The sequence below is a fragment of the Mustela putorius genome, unplaced genomic scaffold, assembly GCF_011764305.1.
Source record: "Mustela putorius furo isolate JIRA1106 unplaced genomic scaffold, ASM1176430v1.1 tig00537255_pilon_pilon_pilon, whole genome shotgun sequence".
Taxonomy (NCBI): domain Eukaryota; kingdom Metazoa; phylum Chordata; class Mammalia; order Carnivora; family Mustelidae; genus Mustela; species Mustela putorius.
The window spans coordinates 1,673,748-1,693,974 of record NW_025422394.1 but is presented as its reverse complement, the minus strand read 5'-3'; the positions used below and the strand labels follow the sequence as shown (position 1 = coordinate 1,693,974).

Here is a 20,227-nt window from a genome sequence, read left to right as displayed (position 1 = left end):
TATAGTGAAAGCATTTCCACAGTATCAAAAACATCATGAGAATTATTTAGGCAAATTTTAATAGTTCTGCCATGCAATGCACAGACACCATAGCTTTTTCTTTTTTTTAAACACTGGTTTAGTTATCCTGTTTTAATCTGACTACATATTCTACTTACTCTCTTTAATCACTGAAGTGACAATATATGGAATAACTGAGTTTTGAAAACAGCATTAAACATTGAGGTTTCTAGCCTTAACTGCTTATTCCTATTAAGCATGGCAAAAAGGTCTGATGCATGGGTTATTAATTTTCATGCTTCTATCTGTTTATTCTAAATGGAAATGTATAGAGATAATATGTAAGGACATGAGCATGTTAAAGACCAGAGCACAGATATGGAGCAAATAAAATAATAAGCAACTGTATGGAAATTTTCCATATCATTACATTTGTTAAATCGGGGGAGGACAGTAAAAAATAAGATCTGTTTAGCAAGCAATAATTATATTAATATGCTTTTTTAAAAAAATCAGTGGCACATATATAAGGTAAGATTTTTAATATTTTTGTTGTTTGAATGTGATGAAGTTAAACTACAGAGGTATGTCATTATAAACTGAGACCAACAGAATTGTTCAGAGGGAAAAAGAGAAGGTAAGATCATGATTCTCAGTGACAGGTCACCTGCATTGTACTATGTGACAGGCTAAACATTGTGTAGTGCCTCATTTAATTAGGGTGAAAGTAATGACAAAAGCATAAAAATGCAAATAATAAAATTAAGATTAGTTCATAGTCAAGGAACATTCAATGACTATCAAAAAAGAACCCCTTCTTTTTCCTACAGTTCAAGAATCTCCAGGTTCAGTGTAAGAATGTGATCATATAAAAGCATTTGAAAGAAATGCCCAATTCAATAAATTCTTCATCTTCTGAGGATGGAGAATGGGATGTCGATTGGTATCCTAGTCCTCTGAGAGAATTAACAAACTTAAAAAAAAAAGAGGTAAAATCAGAAAGAATCGGGCATGATAAATCACTGATAACGACTTCCCCAAATCCAATATACAGATAGGTCAATCACAGGAAGGTAGATATTTGTTCTATATAATTTAATGAATCTTCTTGTAGTTTCTGAATATGAAAATATAATCGCTTGTGGGTAACAGTTTTGGGTAGTGGCAAGGTTTAAAAATTGTTAAAGAAATACTTCAAATGAACACTGAAATGCAGAAGATCCTTAATAGAAGCTGTAGGCAAGTGGAAACCCCATACTCCACGTGGGATTCCTACTATCTTTAATTCCTGCATTATCCAAAGTCATATAAATTGCATAATTCCTCTTGGCAATACACACAGATATTCTCCTGTCTTCGCAAAACCTAGGCAATTGCATTTACCTAACAGCTTTACCCTGGTAGCGGTCCTAGAGTGAGGACAAATACTGGACAAACCTGTAAGAGCCATTCCTACCATATACTTTAATCTTGTTTTCTATTATTCCGCTCTTTTATAGCAGTTTTCATTTCCAAAATGCCAAACAACTGGTTATAATAGTTATTTCTCATTCCAGAAGGAGGGCAAAGTTAATAAATGGCTTGTGAAGTGGTGGAACCACACAGGGTTTTCAAGATCCTATGTATCTTCTCTGTTTTGTATGCAGTTATATCTAGCAATGCCCTCTGCTATGTGTCTATACCCCTTGAGGTCAAAGACTCGATCTTGTTGTGTGCTGTATACCTAGATCTAGCAGAATGTTTAGCTCATGCTGAATGCAAAATAAATATCTGTTGATTTGAGGAATGAGAAATAGGACTGAAAAAAATGAAACAAAGTAGCTTAACATACTGCCCCTCACCCTTGACTTCCAAGTGAAAAGCCATGAGTACCCAACTCTTGCTTCTCCACCACAGTAATGTAAGTGGTATTACCTTTCTTACCTAATAGGGTTGTATTACTCACTCTTAAACGTTGATGGCAAAGACCCTCTGGTATGTGTCCTCCAGAATACTGGTGACTCAAATTTTACTGCTACTTCTCCTAAAACTACATTATTCACCTTTTCTTTGGCCAAGTATTTAAATTAAAAGTTATGTTCTGCACACACTGTACTATTCTTAAGCTAATTCAGACATAAAGAATCAAGAAAATCCTCACCCCTGTAATTATCAGCATGACTATGGAGAATATCAGAAGGGACTGAAAAGGCAGACATATTACAGCAAAAAACACTGGGGACTAGAGGTTCTTTAATTTTCTGGAAATTAGGGGCCCCTGGGTGGCTCAGTGGGTTAAAGCCTCTGCCTTCGGCTCAGGTCATGATCTCAGAGTCTTGAGATTGAGTCCCGCATCAGGCATCAGGCTCTCTGCTCAGCGGGGAGCCTGCTTCCTCCTCTCTCTCTGCCTGCCTCTCTGACTACTTGTGATCTCTGTCTGTCAAATAAATAAATAAAATCTTTAAAAAAACTTTTTTCTGGAAATTTTGCTTAGGAAGCAAAATCAAGTTTTCATTTGGGTCCTTTCTCTTTCCTTTTTCTTTTTGATAAGTCTAGTTGGGGGTTTATCGATCTTATTAATTCTTTCAAAGAACCAGCCAGCTCCTAGTTTTGTTGATTTGTTCTACTGTTGTTTTTTCCCCTCTGTCATTAATTTCTGCTCTAATCTTTATTACTTCTCGTCTCCTGTTGGATTTAGGCTTTATTTGTTGTTCTTTTTCCATCTCCTTTAGGTGTAAGGTTAGATTGTGTACTTGAGACTGTCCTTGTTTCTTGAGAAGAATCTAATTTTTAAAAGCCAGAGGAAAGATGATTTACTATCGGCTTTAATTTTTGCTAAGCTAGGACTTCTCAAAACCCTTCAGGCAGAGTGTACTCCCTGGGAAATCAGGTTTATAATTCTTTATTTCACAACCTAAGACCTCTTTACCCTTCTAACATTAAACTGATATCATTACTCATGCTAAAATGGGAACAAGGGCCATATTCTCATTTTTCCACATGGCAACAAACATTATTGGCAGTTAATTAAAATTAATTACTCCAACTAAAATGATGACAAACTGCTGAGAGAATTCATGCATACTGCTCAAAAGTAGTTAATCATCTTTACAGTTTAGAACATAGATCCTTGAGGCTTGGTAGGATAGCACAGCAAGTCCTCTGTACAGGTTAAATTATACTAATGGGATTCTTTTAAGGATTTAAATGTAACTCCTTTTTTATATGAACTAAGACTTATGAGAAGTAAGCTTAACTTAAGCCAAATTCTACACTAAGGTAGGTTGTATAAGGAAAGTATCATTTCAACATTTCTGGAATTATTAGAATGAAATATGAATGTGGTAAATAAAATAGTTTAGGAACCATAAGGAGAAAAATAAGCATGAGAGGGGAGAAGGAAGGTGTATTTAGTGGAAGGCAGAAAGAAATGAGAAAATCAGTAGATAAGAGGGAGTCACAGGATGGGAATAATCTGAAACATTATTTTCTCAGTTATCTGGCAAAAATTCTAATTTTTTTTGCATGCCTTTTTCCAGAGGACTGATAGAAGCACCATGGTATTTTACGGTTATTCTTCTTCTGGCTGAAGAGTTGTATAAACACTGAAAATGACATGCTAACATCCCATAAAGTTAAGAAGGTGCTTATTGTGTGTACTGTTGGTGTGTGAGTTAATGTTCTGTGATTTTGTGGTTCCACAGCTTCTTATTTAAGAATCTTACAGATGGAGATGGTATGGATTGGGAGAAACTAGCCCAGGGCCAGCTTAGTGCTCGCCTTTATGTAGTTAGGTAAAAATTCAGAGTCCTTTTCAGTCAGAATAATGTTCTCTTGAAAAAGACAACAGCAGGGGCACCTGGGTGGCTCAGTGGGTTAGGCCTCTGCCTTTGGCTTGGATCATAGTCTCAGGGTTCTGGGATGGAGCCCCGCATTGGGCTCTCTGCTCGGTGGGGAGCCTGTTTCCCCCTCTCTCTCTGCCTGCCTCTCTGCTTACTTGTTTTCTCTCTTTCTCTCTGTCCAATAAACAAATGAATAAATCTTAAAAAAAAAAAAAAAAAGGAGAGAGAAGACAACAGCAGATAGTAACAATTCACATCTGCTGGTACACAATTTACTGTGACTCCCTAGAGTCACGATATCATCTTCACTTAAATTTACTATGGCTCCCAAATCTCAATGAATCCTTGCTTAAAATGGCAATTTTTAGGTAAATTCAATTAGAACTTAAAAAAACAAAAAACAAAAAACACAGAAAAACCCCAAAAATGTAATCTGGAGATGTTGGTTTCATTGTATCTGTTCTCCTTCTATTTGTAAAAATTATGGATCTAAGTGAGTTTGTAATAATAAAACTGAGCTCATAAAGTCTATGTTATACAATTTTAAGAGTGCATAAAAGCTACTGAGCCATCACCACCATATTGATAAACAGTGAAAACATCCCTTCCAGCATGCTTTGATCACAGAGATATCATAAGATGTACTTCCTCACCTGGAGTTATTTCTGACATTGGCTTTCTGAGGTCAAAGCAGACATACAAAGGGAAGGAAACATATAGTAGCAGAGCCGTTGTGGGAGTACTGTCACTGAATATTAATATTAGAGGGTATTTTGTCCCCTCATTCCTGCTGCAGTTTTGCTGTCCTGGCTTTAATGATAGCCATGTGCCATTTAAGATGCTCAGTGAAGATCTAATTATTTCTTGCCTGTTTTTTCTAAAGAATTATCTGCAACAGAAGGAAACTATTGAAGAACTCCACAACACAGATGATCTCAAAAATATTAGGTTGAGTGAAAGAAGCCAAATGATGAAACTACATGTTCACTTATATACAATTCCAGAACAGACCAAACTAACCTGTAGTCACAGAAATTGGATCAGGGATTGCTTTTGGAGGTTTGGATTGGGGAAAGAGTGGCGCTGTTGACTGGAAAGGGAAACAAATTTTCTGGGGTGAGAAAAATGTTCTGTGTCTTGATATCTGTCAAAATTGATTGAATGATATGTTAAGATTTGAGCATTTTACTGTAATTAAATTACACCTTAATAGAAAATATGAAAAAGCATTGCCACTGAACACAATGTTCTTACTGAAGCATTAGTGTAGGATGGAGTTTTTGTTTTCATTTCAGAACTTCTGCCTTCAGACGGTCCCATAAAGAGCAACACATCCTAGAATGGGACCCATGACCAATACTCTACAGAGAATGTGGATTTTATATCAGGGCACTGAACTAAACCAGGTTTAGTTTATTGCTGGGAAGAAAAAAAAAGAAGACAAATTCTTTTATGGACCCAGCTCTAAGAAAGGACAATAAAACATCTTACATTAAAAAATACCCGAGAACAGAAAAGGGTTTTTAAGTTTGATTTATCCTTGTGAAAATACTAATTTATAAAAGCATAAAAAATAGCAATAAAAAACTTGGCTCAAATGCTACTTAACAGTGATTATGGCAATATGGCTTTCACTCTTTTTTTATTTCCCCAAGGATGAGTGAACACTGGTGGAGAGGAGTAGTATACCACTGGTATCTAAAGAAGACTGAGGAACTTAAAACATTTAGGTGGAAAGAAAGCAAGATTTTATTTATGTTACTTTGGTGCATATTCAAGTGTATATATTGAATATCACATTTTAAAACCATTTTGAATGCCAGTGTTTGGGGCCTAATTTATGATTACCTCGCCACTTCAATCTAAGGGGCCATATGTTCATCAGCTTTAAAGAGGTTATAATCAGAATAAAAACCCACAGAAGTCCCAATTTCCTACAGAAATAACCTTATTACACTGACAGTTCTAAAAATAAATAAGTGAAAAAATTCTATTAATTCTGAGAAGAAAGTAGTAATACCCTGAATAGAATTTACCTACAAGTAATGCCAAGGATTCATGGGCAGTTAAAACTATAATCAAAAGCCAGATAATTACTTATCCAATTTATTTCTTTTTTAATTCCAATTCAAATCCACCAAGGGTTTATGTTGTTTTAAATCTGCATGTCATACGGCGACACCTAAAACACTGAATTTGACTACTCATCATGATCTCCCCCGAGACTAGATAGGAAAAAAATGGAAAAAAAAAAAAGTAACCAATTTCCCTAGCATAATGACTGGCTTCTGACAACTCAATAAGTATTTTCTGAATAAATGAATGAATGTTTTCCTTTCCCTTGATTATCATTTCTTACCTCACATAGTGGCTTCTTACTGCAAATTAAAAATTCAGTATGATGGAAAAGGAAAAGCATAGACATTGACTTCGTAAAAGAGGCAGTTGCCCTGAAACCCCTACGCCATGTGTCATTATTGCTGCTCCAGCTTTTGTTGACCTAAAATCGGTAGTCAACGACGGGTAAGATTGGTGGGGGAAATATACCAACCTAAGACACGACGCAGATCATTGATATCTGCCGTCTGATGACAGGTAAGGATATTCCCCGCCACTGACAACCTAAGACAGGCACGATCCCTGCCATAAAAGAAAAAAGGGGGAGATGTCGGAGGCAGGCCCCTGGCCAGGGTGGCCTCCGCCATTAAAAGATGGTGCCTGGCTAGTTGCCAGGTTAGGATTGCCTGGTGAGACTAAGCAGAAGGCCCAAAGAGGAAGTAAACAGCACTGGTTGCTAGCGAAGTTGTTCGTTTAGGTGCACGGCCTGATTCGCTCCCTCCTGTACCCTGCTTGCTGATTGGTCATGTAAACGTATATAAGTGTGTAGACTTGCGGAAATAAGGAGAGACAAGATGCATCCAAAAAAAAATAAATAAATAAAAATCACATAAATATAAACCAACACAATTGTGAAAGCGAAACAAGTTGATAGAAGGTAAATTCTATATTGATAGAAGATGAGATTTTTTAGCTATAAAATTTTCCTTTTAAAAACTCAATTAAAGGGGCGCCTGGGTGGCTCAGTGGGTTGGGCCTTTGCCTTCGGCCAGGTCATGATCTCAAGGTCCTGCAATGGAGCCCCGCATCGGGCTCTCTGCTTGGTGAGGAGCCTGCTTCCCCCCCTCTCTCTGCCTGCCTCTCTGTCTACTTGTGATCTCTCTCTGTGTCAAATAAATAAAATCTTAAAACAAACAAACAAACAAACAAACTCAATTAAAGGGGCGCCTGGGTGGTGCGGTTGTTCGGTGTCTGCCTAGAGCTCAGGTCATGATTCCAGAGTCCTGGGATTGAGCCCGGAGTGGGGCTCCCTGCTCAGCCGGGAGTCTTCTCCCTCTGCTGTTCCCCCCGCTTGTGCTCTCTCACTCTCTCTCACTCACTCTCTCAAATAAATAAATAAAACGTTAAAAATTTTTAAAAAAATAACTCAATTAAGGGTGCCTGGGGGCTCAGTCATTTGAGTGTCTCACTCTTGATTTTCGCTCATGTCGTGATCTCGGGGCTGTGAGCCTGAACCTCGGATTAGACTGGGCTAGTAAATAAATAAATAAATAAATAAATAAATAAATAAATAAATAAAATCTTTTAAAAACCCAACTAAATCAATGACACTAAAGGACGTTGTTTGCTTTGCTAGATGAACAATAAAAACTTTCATAATTAACAGACTGGATAGTTGTGAAATATTTCACGTAAATCTCTGACATAGAGATTTAAAAGTTCGTCAGTACCAAAGATAAATGGAATATCAAGTGCTAGAAGATAGAAAAAAATATATAGCTTGAGATTATATGAAATGAGAAAAAGCTCAGAAATCAAGATGACGGTTTGCAGGGGCCTCTTTATGACAGTTGACTGGTACCAGTAACTACATTTACCATCCTGAAACCATGTTTTAAAGCATGTATTAACCATCAAGAAGCTATTTTTTCAGTCAAAAATGACCCACAACCATAATCTTGCAATGCTTTCAACTTTGAAATAAACGATTGTGAAAACCGTTCCAGCTGACAGAAGAAAACAAATATCCTGAGTAAAGCCCATATACTATCTCCCGCTGACTTTCAAGGAAGCAACAGGAAGCAGAATTGGAGTAGCGGAAGGAGCACTTCCTGAAACCTAGTTCAAGTTCTGAAATGACTGGTTAGATGATTATGAACAAGTCACACACTCTCTTTAATATTAATATTTTTCCTATCTGTTTTACTATGAGGGTGTTAAATGACTCCAAAGACTCCTTCAGGCAAAAAAACATTAAAGTTGAGAGCAGATTTAGACAAGAAAATCTTATGTTGTCAAGTCATGAAGTAAAACAGGTGAATATAATCCTTTTAGTAGTGGGGTCATTGATCCCCAAATCATGCAAACTGACGATCATCTTTTTAAAAAAGGAAATAAAGCAGTTCAGATTCTCTCCAGCAACACACATATACTTTGATATCTCCCAGCCTGTGGATGGTTTATTCATTTTCTTGATGGTATCTTTTGATAAAAAGAACACATTAATTTTGATGCAGTATCATATTTTTAATTTTTTTCTTTTATAAAAGTTAGTACCTTTTGTTTCCTGTCCAAGAAAGTTCTGCCTACATAGTTGTGTGCTTTTCTATTTGACTGACAACAGCTTCAGGAGATTATAATGAGTCCAACTCCCTAGCTACTGCTGGGCCTGAGACTTCCTGTGGTAAAAGGAGGTTCCCTTCTAATTTTGCATAATTTTTTTATACTCTCTGGGGAGTTGTTCATGTTATGGGTTGGGAAGAATTAATAATGATGTTATTAGTATTTATCAAATGCTTATTATGTGATAGAAACTTTGCTAACAGCTTCATATATCTTAACATTTAATTTTCTAAAGAGAATCCTGGCTGACTATAGCTTCTGTAAGGTCAAGAAATCTTATCTGTTTGTTGATACATCCTCTGGACCAAGAAAATTGTCCCAGAACAGAGTAATTAATAGGTATAAACTGAATGCTGAATGAATAAATTCACACAGTAAGTCTATAATGTTATATAATTTGCCTACTATTCATAAGAGTGACATAATTTGGACTTGAACCTAAGACTGGCTGACACCAAATTCTGTGTTCTTTATAATTCTGTACTGAGGCCACTAAGACTGCCTGATAACTCTGGGGGAAGCCAGAACCTAAAGATACAGCTGAAATTACTGCCATTATTTAAGGGGTGGATGGAATGGTTTAAAGTTATTGTGTTTTATTCCTCTCCTAGCAAAAAGCAAATGTGGAATTTCTTTTAAACATGCCTCCCTTCTTTTTTTTTTTTTTTAAGATTTTTATTTATTTATTTGAGAGAGAGACAGTGAAAGAGAGCATGAGAGGGGAGAAGGTCAGAGGGAGAAGCAGACTCTCCGTGGAGCTGGGAGCCTGATGCGGGACTTGATCCCAGGACTCTGGGATCATGATCTGAGCTGAAGGCAGTGGCTTAATCAACAGAGCCACCCAGGCACCCCTCTCCCTTTTTTTTTTTAAGTTTATTTTTTGAGAGAGCACAAGTGGCTGCAGGGGTAGAGGGAATCTCAAGCAAACTCTGGGCTGAGCTCAGAGCCTAACACAGAGCTCAAGCCCATGACCCTTGAGATCATGACCCCAGTCGAAGCCAAGAGTCCAACCCTCGCTCAATGGACTGAGCAACTCAGGTGCCCCTCTTTTTTTTTTTTTTTTAAGTAGGCTCCATGCCCAGAATGGAGCGCAATGCAGGACTTGAACTCATGACCCCAAGATGAAGACCCAAGCTGAGATCAAGAGTCAGAGACTTAATCGACTGAACCACCCAGGTGCCCCTAAGCTCCTTCTTGATAATCTTGGCCATATTGATCTTTCTATATTTATAACCATGTGATAACTTGTGCAGATGGAGCCAATATGAAACTTTTATGGCCATGGATATATGGGATCAGAAAAATGGAATCTGCACATATACTTTAGAGCTCAGCCTGCTAACTCCTCAGTGATGCTGCAAAGCCACTGCTCACTGGGAATGCTAGGAGCAAGGTTATTTATTTAAAGAAATTTCTAGCAACAGACCTTTAACTACAATACTTTTAATCCTATTGAAATTGACTCCTATTGAATATTGATTGAATACAATATAGAGAGCACAATAAAATTTTGTATGAATGAGAATACTTCAATGCTTTATAATCTTCATTGTTAACAACTATAATCACTGCAGGGACAACAAACAAAAACAACAACAAAACAAAACTATAATCACCATATAATGGTGTAAATGAAGAATATATAGGTTCTTAAGTAAATTTTGTATAAACTTAGAACTTCCCCTTCAAATAGGTTTTGAAAAAAAAAACCTGCTTCCAACTTATTATGTGGCCATTTACTCTTGCTCATAAGAGTTTAAGAAAAAATTCTCCAGTCGGTTTTTAATTATTAACTGACCTGACGGAAAATGAAGTATTTTTATCTCTGAAGTTCTCAAAATAACACTTTTTGAAGGCTACACTGCATTGCAGGAGCCATGATAAGACTTGTGATGATAGGACAGCAAGGGATCTGTATTCTAGTCATTAGGATCAAGTTCTGGAAGGTTCACTAAGGTGGGAGCTCAGGGGGCACCTGAGAGGCTCAGTCTGTTGAGCATCTGCCTTTGGCTCAGGTCATGATCCCCAGGTTTTGGGATCAAGTCCCACATCAGGTTCCTTGCTCAGCAGGGATCTTGCTTCTCCCTCTGCCTGCTGCTCCCCCTGCTTGTGCTCTCTCTCTCTCTCTGACAAATAAATAAATAAATAAATAAAAATTTTTTAAAAGGTGGGAGTTCAGGAAATAGACTAGAGAATAGAGATGCCAAAGATTCAATAATTAGAGAAAAATGGTTGACTTTAGGCAAATATATTGATTACCAATCAATCAATATATTGATTACAAATATATTGATTACCAAAATAATGATTTGATATACCTTCTGCTAGGGTCAAAACCCACAGTATACTGAGTGCAGAACTGAGCCCAAAGATATGATGAAAACAGGAAAATGTTTAGAGCACATTTAAAAAAAACCATTTAAATTGGCTATAAAAACATGTGCTTAATTCACGGAACTAGAACAAATAATTCTGAAATTTGTATGGAACCACAAAAGACTCTGAATAGCCAAAGCGATCTTGAGAAGGAAGAACAAAGCTGGAAGTACTACAATCCCAGATTTCAAGATATACTAGAAAGCTGTAGTAATCAAAACAGTATGGTACTGGCACAAAAACAGACACACAGATCAATGGAATAGAATTGGGAGCCCAGAAATAAACCTGTACTGTTATGGCCAATTAATCTACAACTAAGGGACAGAAAATACAACGAGGAAAAGACAGTCTCTTCAATAAATGGTGTTGGGAAAACTAGACAGATACACACAAAAGAATGAAACTGGACCACTTTCTTACATCATGTACAAAATAACTCAAAATGGATTACAGACTTAAATATAAAACCTGAAATCATGAAATGCCTAGAAGAAAACACATAAAATACTCCTTGACATTGGCCTAAGAAATAGTTTTTTGAATATGTCTTCTTATACAAGGCTGACAAAAGCAAAGAAATGATTTGAACTACATTAAACTAAAACACTTTTGTACAATGAAGGAAATAACCAACAATGAAAAAACATGCTGCTGAATGGGAGAAGACACTTGCAAATGATGTATCTGTGAAGGGATTGATATCTAAAATATATAAATAACTCATACAACTCAATAACAACAACAACAACAACAAGAAGAAACAAGCTGATTAAAAAAATGGGCAGAGGACGTAAACATTTCCCCAAACAAGATAAACACATGACAAGGACAACACAGATGGGTCTGGAGGGTATTATGGTAACTGAAATAGTCATAGAAAGACAAACACAATGTGATTTCACTCATATTTGGAATTTAAAAAACAAATGAACAAAACAAAACAGAAACAGACTCAGATATAGGGAACAAACTGGTGGTGGCCAGAGGGTAAGTGGGGGTGCGGGTTGATGGGCAAAAAACATGAAGGGAATTAAGAGGCACAAACTTCCAGTTATAAAATAAAGACATCATGCGGAAGTGATGCACAGCATAGGGAATATAGTCAACAGTATTGTAATAACTTTGTATAGTGACAGATGGTAACCAGACCTATTGTAGTGATCATTTTGTAATGTATAAAAATACCGAATCACTCTCTTATACGCCTGAAACTAATATAATACTGTATGCCAATTTTAACTTTTAAAATAACTATTGAAATTATCCGTAAAAATATGTGCTTAATTTTATGAAATTTTGATTTTAAGTTTACCATTTAAAATTTCTGTAACATTATTATGAAGGCTGCAATGAGCAGTGGGCTTTTTATAAACCTTAGTATTTTATTAGATCACTAAGTGATCTATAGTAAATCATTTAACCTGCCTGGGCTGTTTTCTTCATCTGTTAAGTGAGGTCAGAGATAATGAACAAAATCAGTATTTTTATCAGAATGAAATGAGATACAATATGTGAAGGAACTTGGAAAATATGTGAAATTATATGTAAATTATTGTAATTAAAATTCTATATTCTTTTTACATTTAATTTGATTAGAAATTCCAGTTATGGAAAAACTTTCAGGACAAATGAATCTTTTGTATCAGTAACTAACTGAATTTATCCATGAATGGCTCTTCTTTGAAATGCATCTACAGAAAATTGTTCTAGCTTCAGATTTACTAACAGGGTAACAGTAGAATCAGGCTCATTTCATTTGGCTAAGGTATCAGTGAGATTCATAGTTGAGCACATTGATGGTTTGCTATAAATCCAGACATATGGAGAAAAAAGGATTTTGTGAAGATATTGTTAAGTGCAAAGAGAGTGAAATAAAATTAAAGTGCAGGGAGGGCAAATATATGATATGATGTCACTACTCCTCGCCTTCCTCAGTCTCTCCCCCACTCAATCCCCCATGCACACACAGAAACCACAGTAGTCTTCCATGATGAGCCTGCAAGGGGCTTCACAATCATCTCCAGCTTAGAGTTTAGGAAATCATTACCACTTGAATACAGTAGTCACATGAAGATGTCCCATGAGATGAAATAGAATCATTATTTTCATCCTAGGACATCAAAAGAGATTTGGAACGGAGAAGACAGAATCATTATTTAAAACAGTATTGTTGTGGCTCTCTAAATTTGCATCAGTGAAATACACTTTGATCATTATAACATAGGTAGATAATTATATCATATTCAAATTAAGTAATGTAGGTAAATAAATCATATTTAAAGGGAAAATAACATTCAGCATTTTATAATCGCTAGCTTCAAACACACCTCTCACATATACCAACGCAGTGTCTGGTAAGCTGTGGATAATCAGATGAGTATCTGTTGAATGAAAAAAGCTTGATTAGGTTCCAAAAGCTGATTTGAATCAAGTAACTTTAGACATGGCATACTTAAAGTTAATGGGAGTGGATATTTTTCTTTTGTAAATTATTTTATCTCCAGTCCCTAGCATAAAGCCTGGCACAGAGTGGCCACTCGACATCCACTGAGTGAATAGAACAGGATCACTGATCTATTAAGCAAGGGAAAGAATTTTCTGAAGTAAAATTTAGGATAGGCAGGAAACAAAAGATCCCATATTCTATGCGTCTTAATTTGTTGAGTCAATCCTTGAAATAAAATGACATGGTATTTCTTACCGGGTTTTAAAATTACCGCTTTCATTCCCACTTGGCATCATTTTGATTTGTCTATGAAGTTCTATAATCCTGAAGCAAGATTTCAAAGCAAAACAGGAAGGGGAACAGTTGTGATTATGTGCAGAAAGATGATGGAAGTAATCAGCACAGTGCTAGGTGTGGAGGGGAACAGAAAAAAGGAAGAAACAGTCTCTGGTTTTAAACTTAATAAAAAAGGGGATTGGACAAATGAGACAGAGGGAACCGTCCACTGAAACTCTTTTCTAAAGCAACCATCGCTAAGTATGAAGGACACTGAGGAGGACAGGATGGACCATAAACGTCAGAAGAAAGAAAGAGCATCTGGGGAGAAATGAGGGAAGGCCAAACGAGGAAGCCGAAGGTACCTGGAAGAGAAGTTTCACTGACCCCAGGAATATAGATATTGAAAGATTCCTATCATCTATTGTGATCCAATTCCCACAACTAATGAATAAGCAAGAGATTAAATGACTGGCCAGGGTCAGCTACAAGGCAGGGAGCCCAGGCTTCTCACAGAGCGTCATTACCTCCATTGGGTACCAAGCCTTCTGTTCCCTACCACACCCACTACCCACCAGGAGGGAAAAAGAACTTAGAATTCTTAAAATTCCATGAATGCTTGAAACAATAGTTTGAATAATACACAATACATTTTAGGGGGCTTTATTAATTATAGCACGAATACAGTGAGTAATTTGGCATCACATTCATTTTGTAGTTATTTTGTAACAAAATAATTACGATGAATCATTTAGAATTAAATTATTGAAAATCTGATGTAAGAATCGAACTCTATTTCCCTAAGATTGATTTTTTTCCAACATAAACTGTAAAAAAATTTCTATCAAATAAAACATAGATCTTATGTAATATTTCTAAAGTCAGAAGCAACTCACTTTAATGTGCACTGCGTGAATCCCGGCTTGGTATGTCATTAAGTGTAATTTTTTTTTTTTTAAATCATTCAAACAGCAAATGGTGATTAACAAACCAAATTGCACGTAGTAACCTGATGACTCAAAGGATTCCTTAAATAGGAGTACAGTTTAATAGCACACAAAGAACAAGAATGCAAACTAGCTTTAGTTGTTATAAATCAAATGGGCATTCTTTATTGTAAGTAAATTTAAAATTATAATTGATGAAGTATGCAATTATCAAAAAGGCTCAGGACTTGGGGAATTTTCAGCCTGAAGTTTTTATTGTATTAAAGAGTCTTCTGGGCAAAATACTAGTGCCAAGCTTATGTTAGTGACTACGGAGGAGAGGTTAAGTTCTAGGTGGCTGGCAGTGTGTACCCTGAGGATTGCATGGCTAGCATTCGATGAATTTTTGTGGTTTAGGTGTGATAATGGTGTGCAATGAGGAAAGATCTTAAATAGTGATGGGGCACTGGAAAGGAAAAGGAGTAATTACTTAGTAGGTCACTGAACTGGATGCACTACAACTCTTTCACTAAGTATTTTCAACTCAAAAATTGTTCCTCTTATTGAGAAAACATTTCTAATTCTTTAATGGAGTTCAAAGGAATAATGAGATTCAATATTAAAGAATTTTCTTTGAAGTAAATATTATCAGTACGTTGCAGGAGATCATTAAAGCAATAGCTGGGTGCTACCAAAATTATGAAATTACTTAAAATTGTTCTAAATAAATAACATTTGTCTGAAAAAATCATATACATTCATATTATGGATTGTTAAATTCATAAGATGAAGAAAGCTTCAGTTACCATTATCCAAGAATCACTATCAACTAGTTTTTGTGTTAGTTTCAAGATAACTTAGGCCAAGAAAAGGTACATATTTTTCTATGTCAAAATCATGAGCATAATATTATAGCATTTCTGTTTATTTAGATGAAGATTGCTTGTAGGATTTAATGCTTTACGAACTTCTTCAAAAATAAAACTTTATTAACTTCTTGAAAAATTTTAATAACAGAGGCAGAGAAATTAAAAAAAAGCTTTTGAGAAGTAAGAGTATTAAGAATGTTTCTTGGGTTTGGGTATTTCTTACTGCCAAAGATTTTGAAAAGAGTGCTTGAAACACTCCATTTGCAGAAAATGTATTTTTATTTGTGCCTATTTCCTCCCTAATTATATTTATTTTTTTAAGGGGGAGGGGCAGAGGGTGAGAGAGAATCTTAAGCAGGCTCCATGCCCAGGGTGGAGCCCAACCTGGGGATTGATCTCAGGACCCTGATATCATGACCTGAGCGGAAATCAGCACTTAACCAACTGAGCCACCTAGGTGTCTACAAATTATATTTCTAATAAAGCTGCTTAAAAGTAAGGTTTCATATTGGACTCAGCAAAGACTTTGAAAGCATTTAATGAACAATAACTCTGCCAAGTTCCAGACAAATTTCCAATCTACTACATAAATAACGAGGAACCAATTCTAGAATATACATAGGAAAAATCTACAGAAATTTGATGATTTAAGCTTAACTGCCCTGGCAATTCTAACCTAAAACCTTAAACAAACAAACAAACATACAAGAAGTATCCCTCTGGAATTCCCTAGGTCTCATGAGGAATAAAGTTTCCCTTTCCTTGTAACCCAGAGGAAAGCTTCCAGGACCAGATGTATTTCATTTGCAGTCACCCGAAGATTATAAGGATCACTTAATATAAGCACAATTGCTTTGTGATTATACATCTTTTTTTTTTTTTTTTGAGAAGGCCCCACCCCCAGTGTGGAGCCTAATGTAGGGCTTGAAGTCACAACTCTGAGATAAGACCTTAGCTGAGATCAAGAGCTGGAGGCTTAACTGACTGAGCCACGCAGTTGCCCTGCAAATGTGAATCTTTTCACAAATGAGAACTGTAACAACACCGGTTGTAAAGATATACTTGGAGAGCTAAGTAGAAATAACTATAAACCCTTTATTGATAGGAGAAAGCAGATATGAGAAGAAAGTAGTCTGGTGGTTGCCATGGGATGGGGCAGAGGGATAGGGGATTATTCAATGGGCTTAGAGTTTCAGTTTTGCAAGATGAAAAAGTTTTGGACGTTGGTTGTACAACGAGGTGAATATACTTCACACTAATGAACTGCATATTTAGAAATGGCTAAGATGGTAACTTTTATGTTTTTTTAAATTTTTTAACCACAATAAAAAAAAAAAAAGTGTTGAACTATACCAGAAAAGTGAGGTATTCAGATTGACTAAGGATATTTTTTGTACTCCCAGTACATTGTGAGTTTCTATCAAAAAAAAAAAAAAAAAAAAGAGAGAGAGAAAAGTCATTCGAGATTTAGAAGGTCAACTTGTGAGAAAGTGAAAGACCAACCACTTATGGACTTGACTCAGGCTGGAAAGACAGAATATTTTGGTTTTGAAATCTTGAATTTTGCAAAGTAACCAATGGTTACTTGTCAAATAGTTTGAATTTGAACATAGGAGGTGGGGGGAGAAATTAGCATTCCCAGTGATCATTGCCCAGAAAGCTAGACAATATAATACAAAGTCCTAGATTAAATACTTGGATTTATGTGTTTAGCCTCTCTATGTTTAAAGTGAGCGCTAGATATTACTTGTTGGTAGGATAACAACAACAACAACAAAAAAATCGTTTTGGCTGATAGTATTAAAATCTAAACAACGCCAGCTGAAAAGATGATATGGAAGAAGGAATGCAAGTCTAAGGCCATGCATGACAAAGAATGGCCTCCACACCATTCAGAAAGAGCAGGACAAAAAATGCCAGTTTTTGAACCCCACTCTGGACCAATCAAATCAGAATTTCTGGGGGTGGGGACCAGAATCTACATGTTTAATAAATATACTACGTACACGAGTGTTTGAGAATGACTGGACTAAATTTTAAAGGGAGAAACTGCTGTCATTTTAATGGAGGTTAGAACTCATTAGAGGCAAATACACAGTTTAATGTTTAAGGGTATTCTTGATGACACCATCATGGCCATGATTCTTTGAGCTCCTTAGAGGCACATCCGAGAGTCTCTGTTGTTTTAAAGGAGGGATTATTGGATTAAAACAATCTCTTTGAAATATTAGAAGAGATATTCTTAAGTGAGTCAAATGGTAGTCTGTGTTGCAAGAACCAGCTGCCTGGCTAAGCTTGAAATGTTTAGAGCTATAATGAGAACTTTTATAGCTCTAAAGCAGGGATGACAAATAGCAAATATTTGGCATGAATGTTGTTCTTCTCTCTTTCCCTATAGATGCAGATTTCACATTCTCAACATACCACTTTAGGGCAGCCAATCAACTGTAGTAACGAACAAGATGAAACCAATATGTCAGTACTGCTCTGGGGGCATGGAGGTGGTGTGGGGTGGGGGAAGACTGGTTTCCCTTTAAAATTTCATACACACACACGTACACACACGTGTAATATTCATGCAGTGTAAAATTCACTTAGCTAAATACTTAGAAATGTGTAATGCAGATATAGCTTATAGACTTTGGTGTAATACATTTTGACTTACTCAGCAGTCTCTCTAAAAGGCATTTTTATTTGTCCACCGAAATATGCAAATGTTGTTATATCATGAGAAAGCGCAAGATGCCTGAAAGAAGGAAAAGAAAAAGTGGACCCTGCAAGTGAGAACGGAGTTCCGTATTGGTTCATACAAGATCCCTGAATTTAGATATTATTGCCACAGCCACCCTTTTGCCTTGTATAAAGCCTTGAAACTCTCTGGGAGAGAATCACATAGATTATTTGCAGCAATAATCAACCTACTTGGAATCTTGTTCTCTGATCTGGAAACCTTAAGATGAAATAGCGGACCAGGTTGTTTTCTTTCCATCTTAAATCAGTGTGCAAGAAAAAATAGAGAAGGAGAATATTACTTAATTGCTTCAATCTTTAAACAAATTTAATTTAGACTTTTACAGAGACCAACTTTGATAATATCCAATGATTTGGGTTTCTAATGTACTGTACTATCACCTACATCTTTCCAAATAAACCTGTAGCAGGTACTTTTGAAAAAGCAACGTAAGTACTATGTTCATTCCTTCAAATGGTTGTTTCTGAAAAATATGATTAAAAGTGCAAAATTTCTTATGAAAATCATAAAAAATCGACCTAATTTTGTAGGGCAAATCTCATGAAGTCTGTCTTAACTAATTCATTTAATTAGTACAGCTCATAAATATCTGAAAGTTTATCTTATATTGTGTTGCAGTAACAAGGGGAGGGAGGATATGATTATTTTTTCTTAACGTGTTTTCAGAATAACGCTAGAAATACCGAAATCCTAATTCTTTATCTAACTTGATCATTAATAGAAGACCTGAATACAAAAGTTCTAAGAATTCTCAAAATCCTGTCTCTCAGAGTTGAAAAGAATATTCAAGGTAATAACAATCCATTTTTTTTGATTTATTAATTCCCTTTACACATCCTAAATTAATTGCTTGTCTATTCTCTGCCTTAAAAAATTTCAGAAACAGGGAAACAGCACTACTTCTTGAAGTCTGTCCTCAGGTTGAGCTGAAATTTCCTATAAATTTCCATTCTGCCTGAAATTTCCCCAGATTATAATTGTAAGACTTAAAATTTTCAAATCTAAAACTTAAATTGTAGTTATAATGCAAACATGACAGAGAATTTTTTTTAAAAGTTATTAATATTGCCTGTAATGATCTTTTTGACTTGGTGCCTATCTCTGTTATGTTGATCTTTTTCACAACTGGGAAATCATTGTTTTGGAGCACTAATCATTGAAGGTGTAGTAGTTGGAAAGAGAAGTTAATGAACTTGCAGAACTGCCAAATGTATATGTATGAATGATCTAGTATTTCTGATAAAATATGATCCACTAGAATGACAGCTATTAAGGTTATATCATACATATTAATTATATAGATTTATATACAAAATATCATTTTATTAATTTTGATCAACACATTAATTATGGAATGTCCACAGGTTAGCAAACATAGTATTAATTATTTTTAAGTATGTTAGTTATGTTTTCAAATACGCTCAACAAGCATCCAGGGGAAGTTATCTCTCGATTTAAATCAATGGGTCCCACTGTTAATTTGAAAAATTATCATAAATACATTACAGTACATATATAGTTCCTCTTTCCTACACATATAGATAAGACACAGGAAGATGGTGAAACATATGCTTTTAAAAGAAATTAGTATACTTATTATCATTTATATATCTTAAGAAACAATCAGCATTTTGAACTTCAGCTTTTATTTTGTTTACCTGGCTTACTTTAGTAATTATGAACCATTTGAGCTACATGACATATGTCACAAAATGGAAAATTGAGGGACTGAACTAATCCTAGGGTCCCTTTAAGACTTAATATTTAATATTTACTAACACTTGTATTAATAACTGTTGAATATAGAAATCACTTACTTTCCTTTACTAAGATTTATATATCAGTTATTTAACAAATTAAAAATATGCTTTAGTCTTCATAAATTTGAATGCTAAACTTTTCATATAAGAATTCATAATTGTTAATCCCTACCAGAATTATCTCAAAAGTGCTGTCAAAAAATCAGATAGAAGTTATAAAATGTAATGAAAGGATAAAAAGAGAAGAAAATGATTTTTATCTAACGTCTAGGCAATTTATAAAAAATATTGTTTTAGATTTGTAAATTTTTCAAGACA

General features: G+C 35.5%; 1 protein-coding gene across 3 annotated transcripts in view; it reads right to left on the bottom strand.

Moving 5' to 3' along the window:
• PURG (purine rich element binding protein G) overlaps positions 1-20,227 on the bottom strand; it is a 36,832-nt gene that overhangs the window by 4,061 nt on the left and 12,544 nt on the right. Inside the window, exon 3 of one of the 3 annotated variants that reach the window (XM_045073790.1) lies at positions 15,809-18,386. The exons of the other annotated variants lie outside the window; for them this stretch is intronic. Within the exon in view, the coding sequence (XP_044929725.1) occupies positions 18,228-18,386 (159 nt within the window). The 3' untranslated portion in view covers positions 15,809-18,227. Of the gene's footprint in view, positions 1-15,808; positions 18,387-20,227 lie in introns of those variants that run through there. 3 annotated transcript variants of the gene reach the window in all.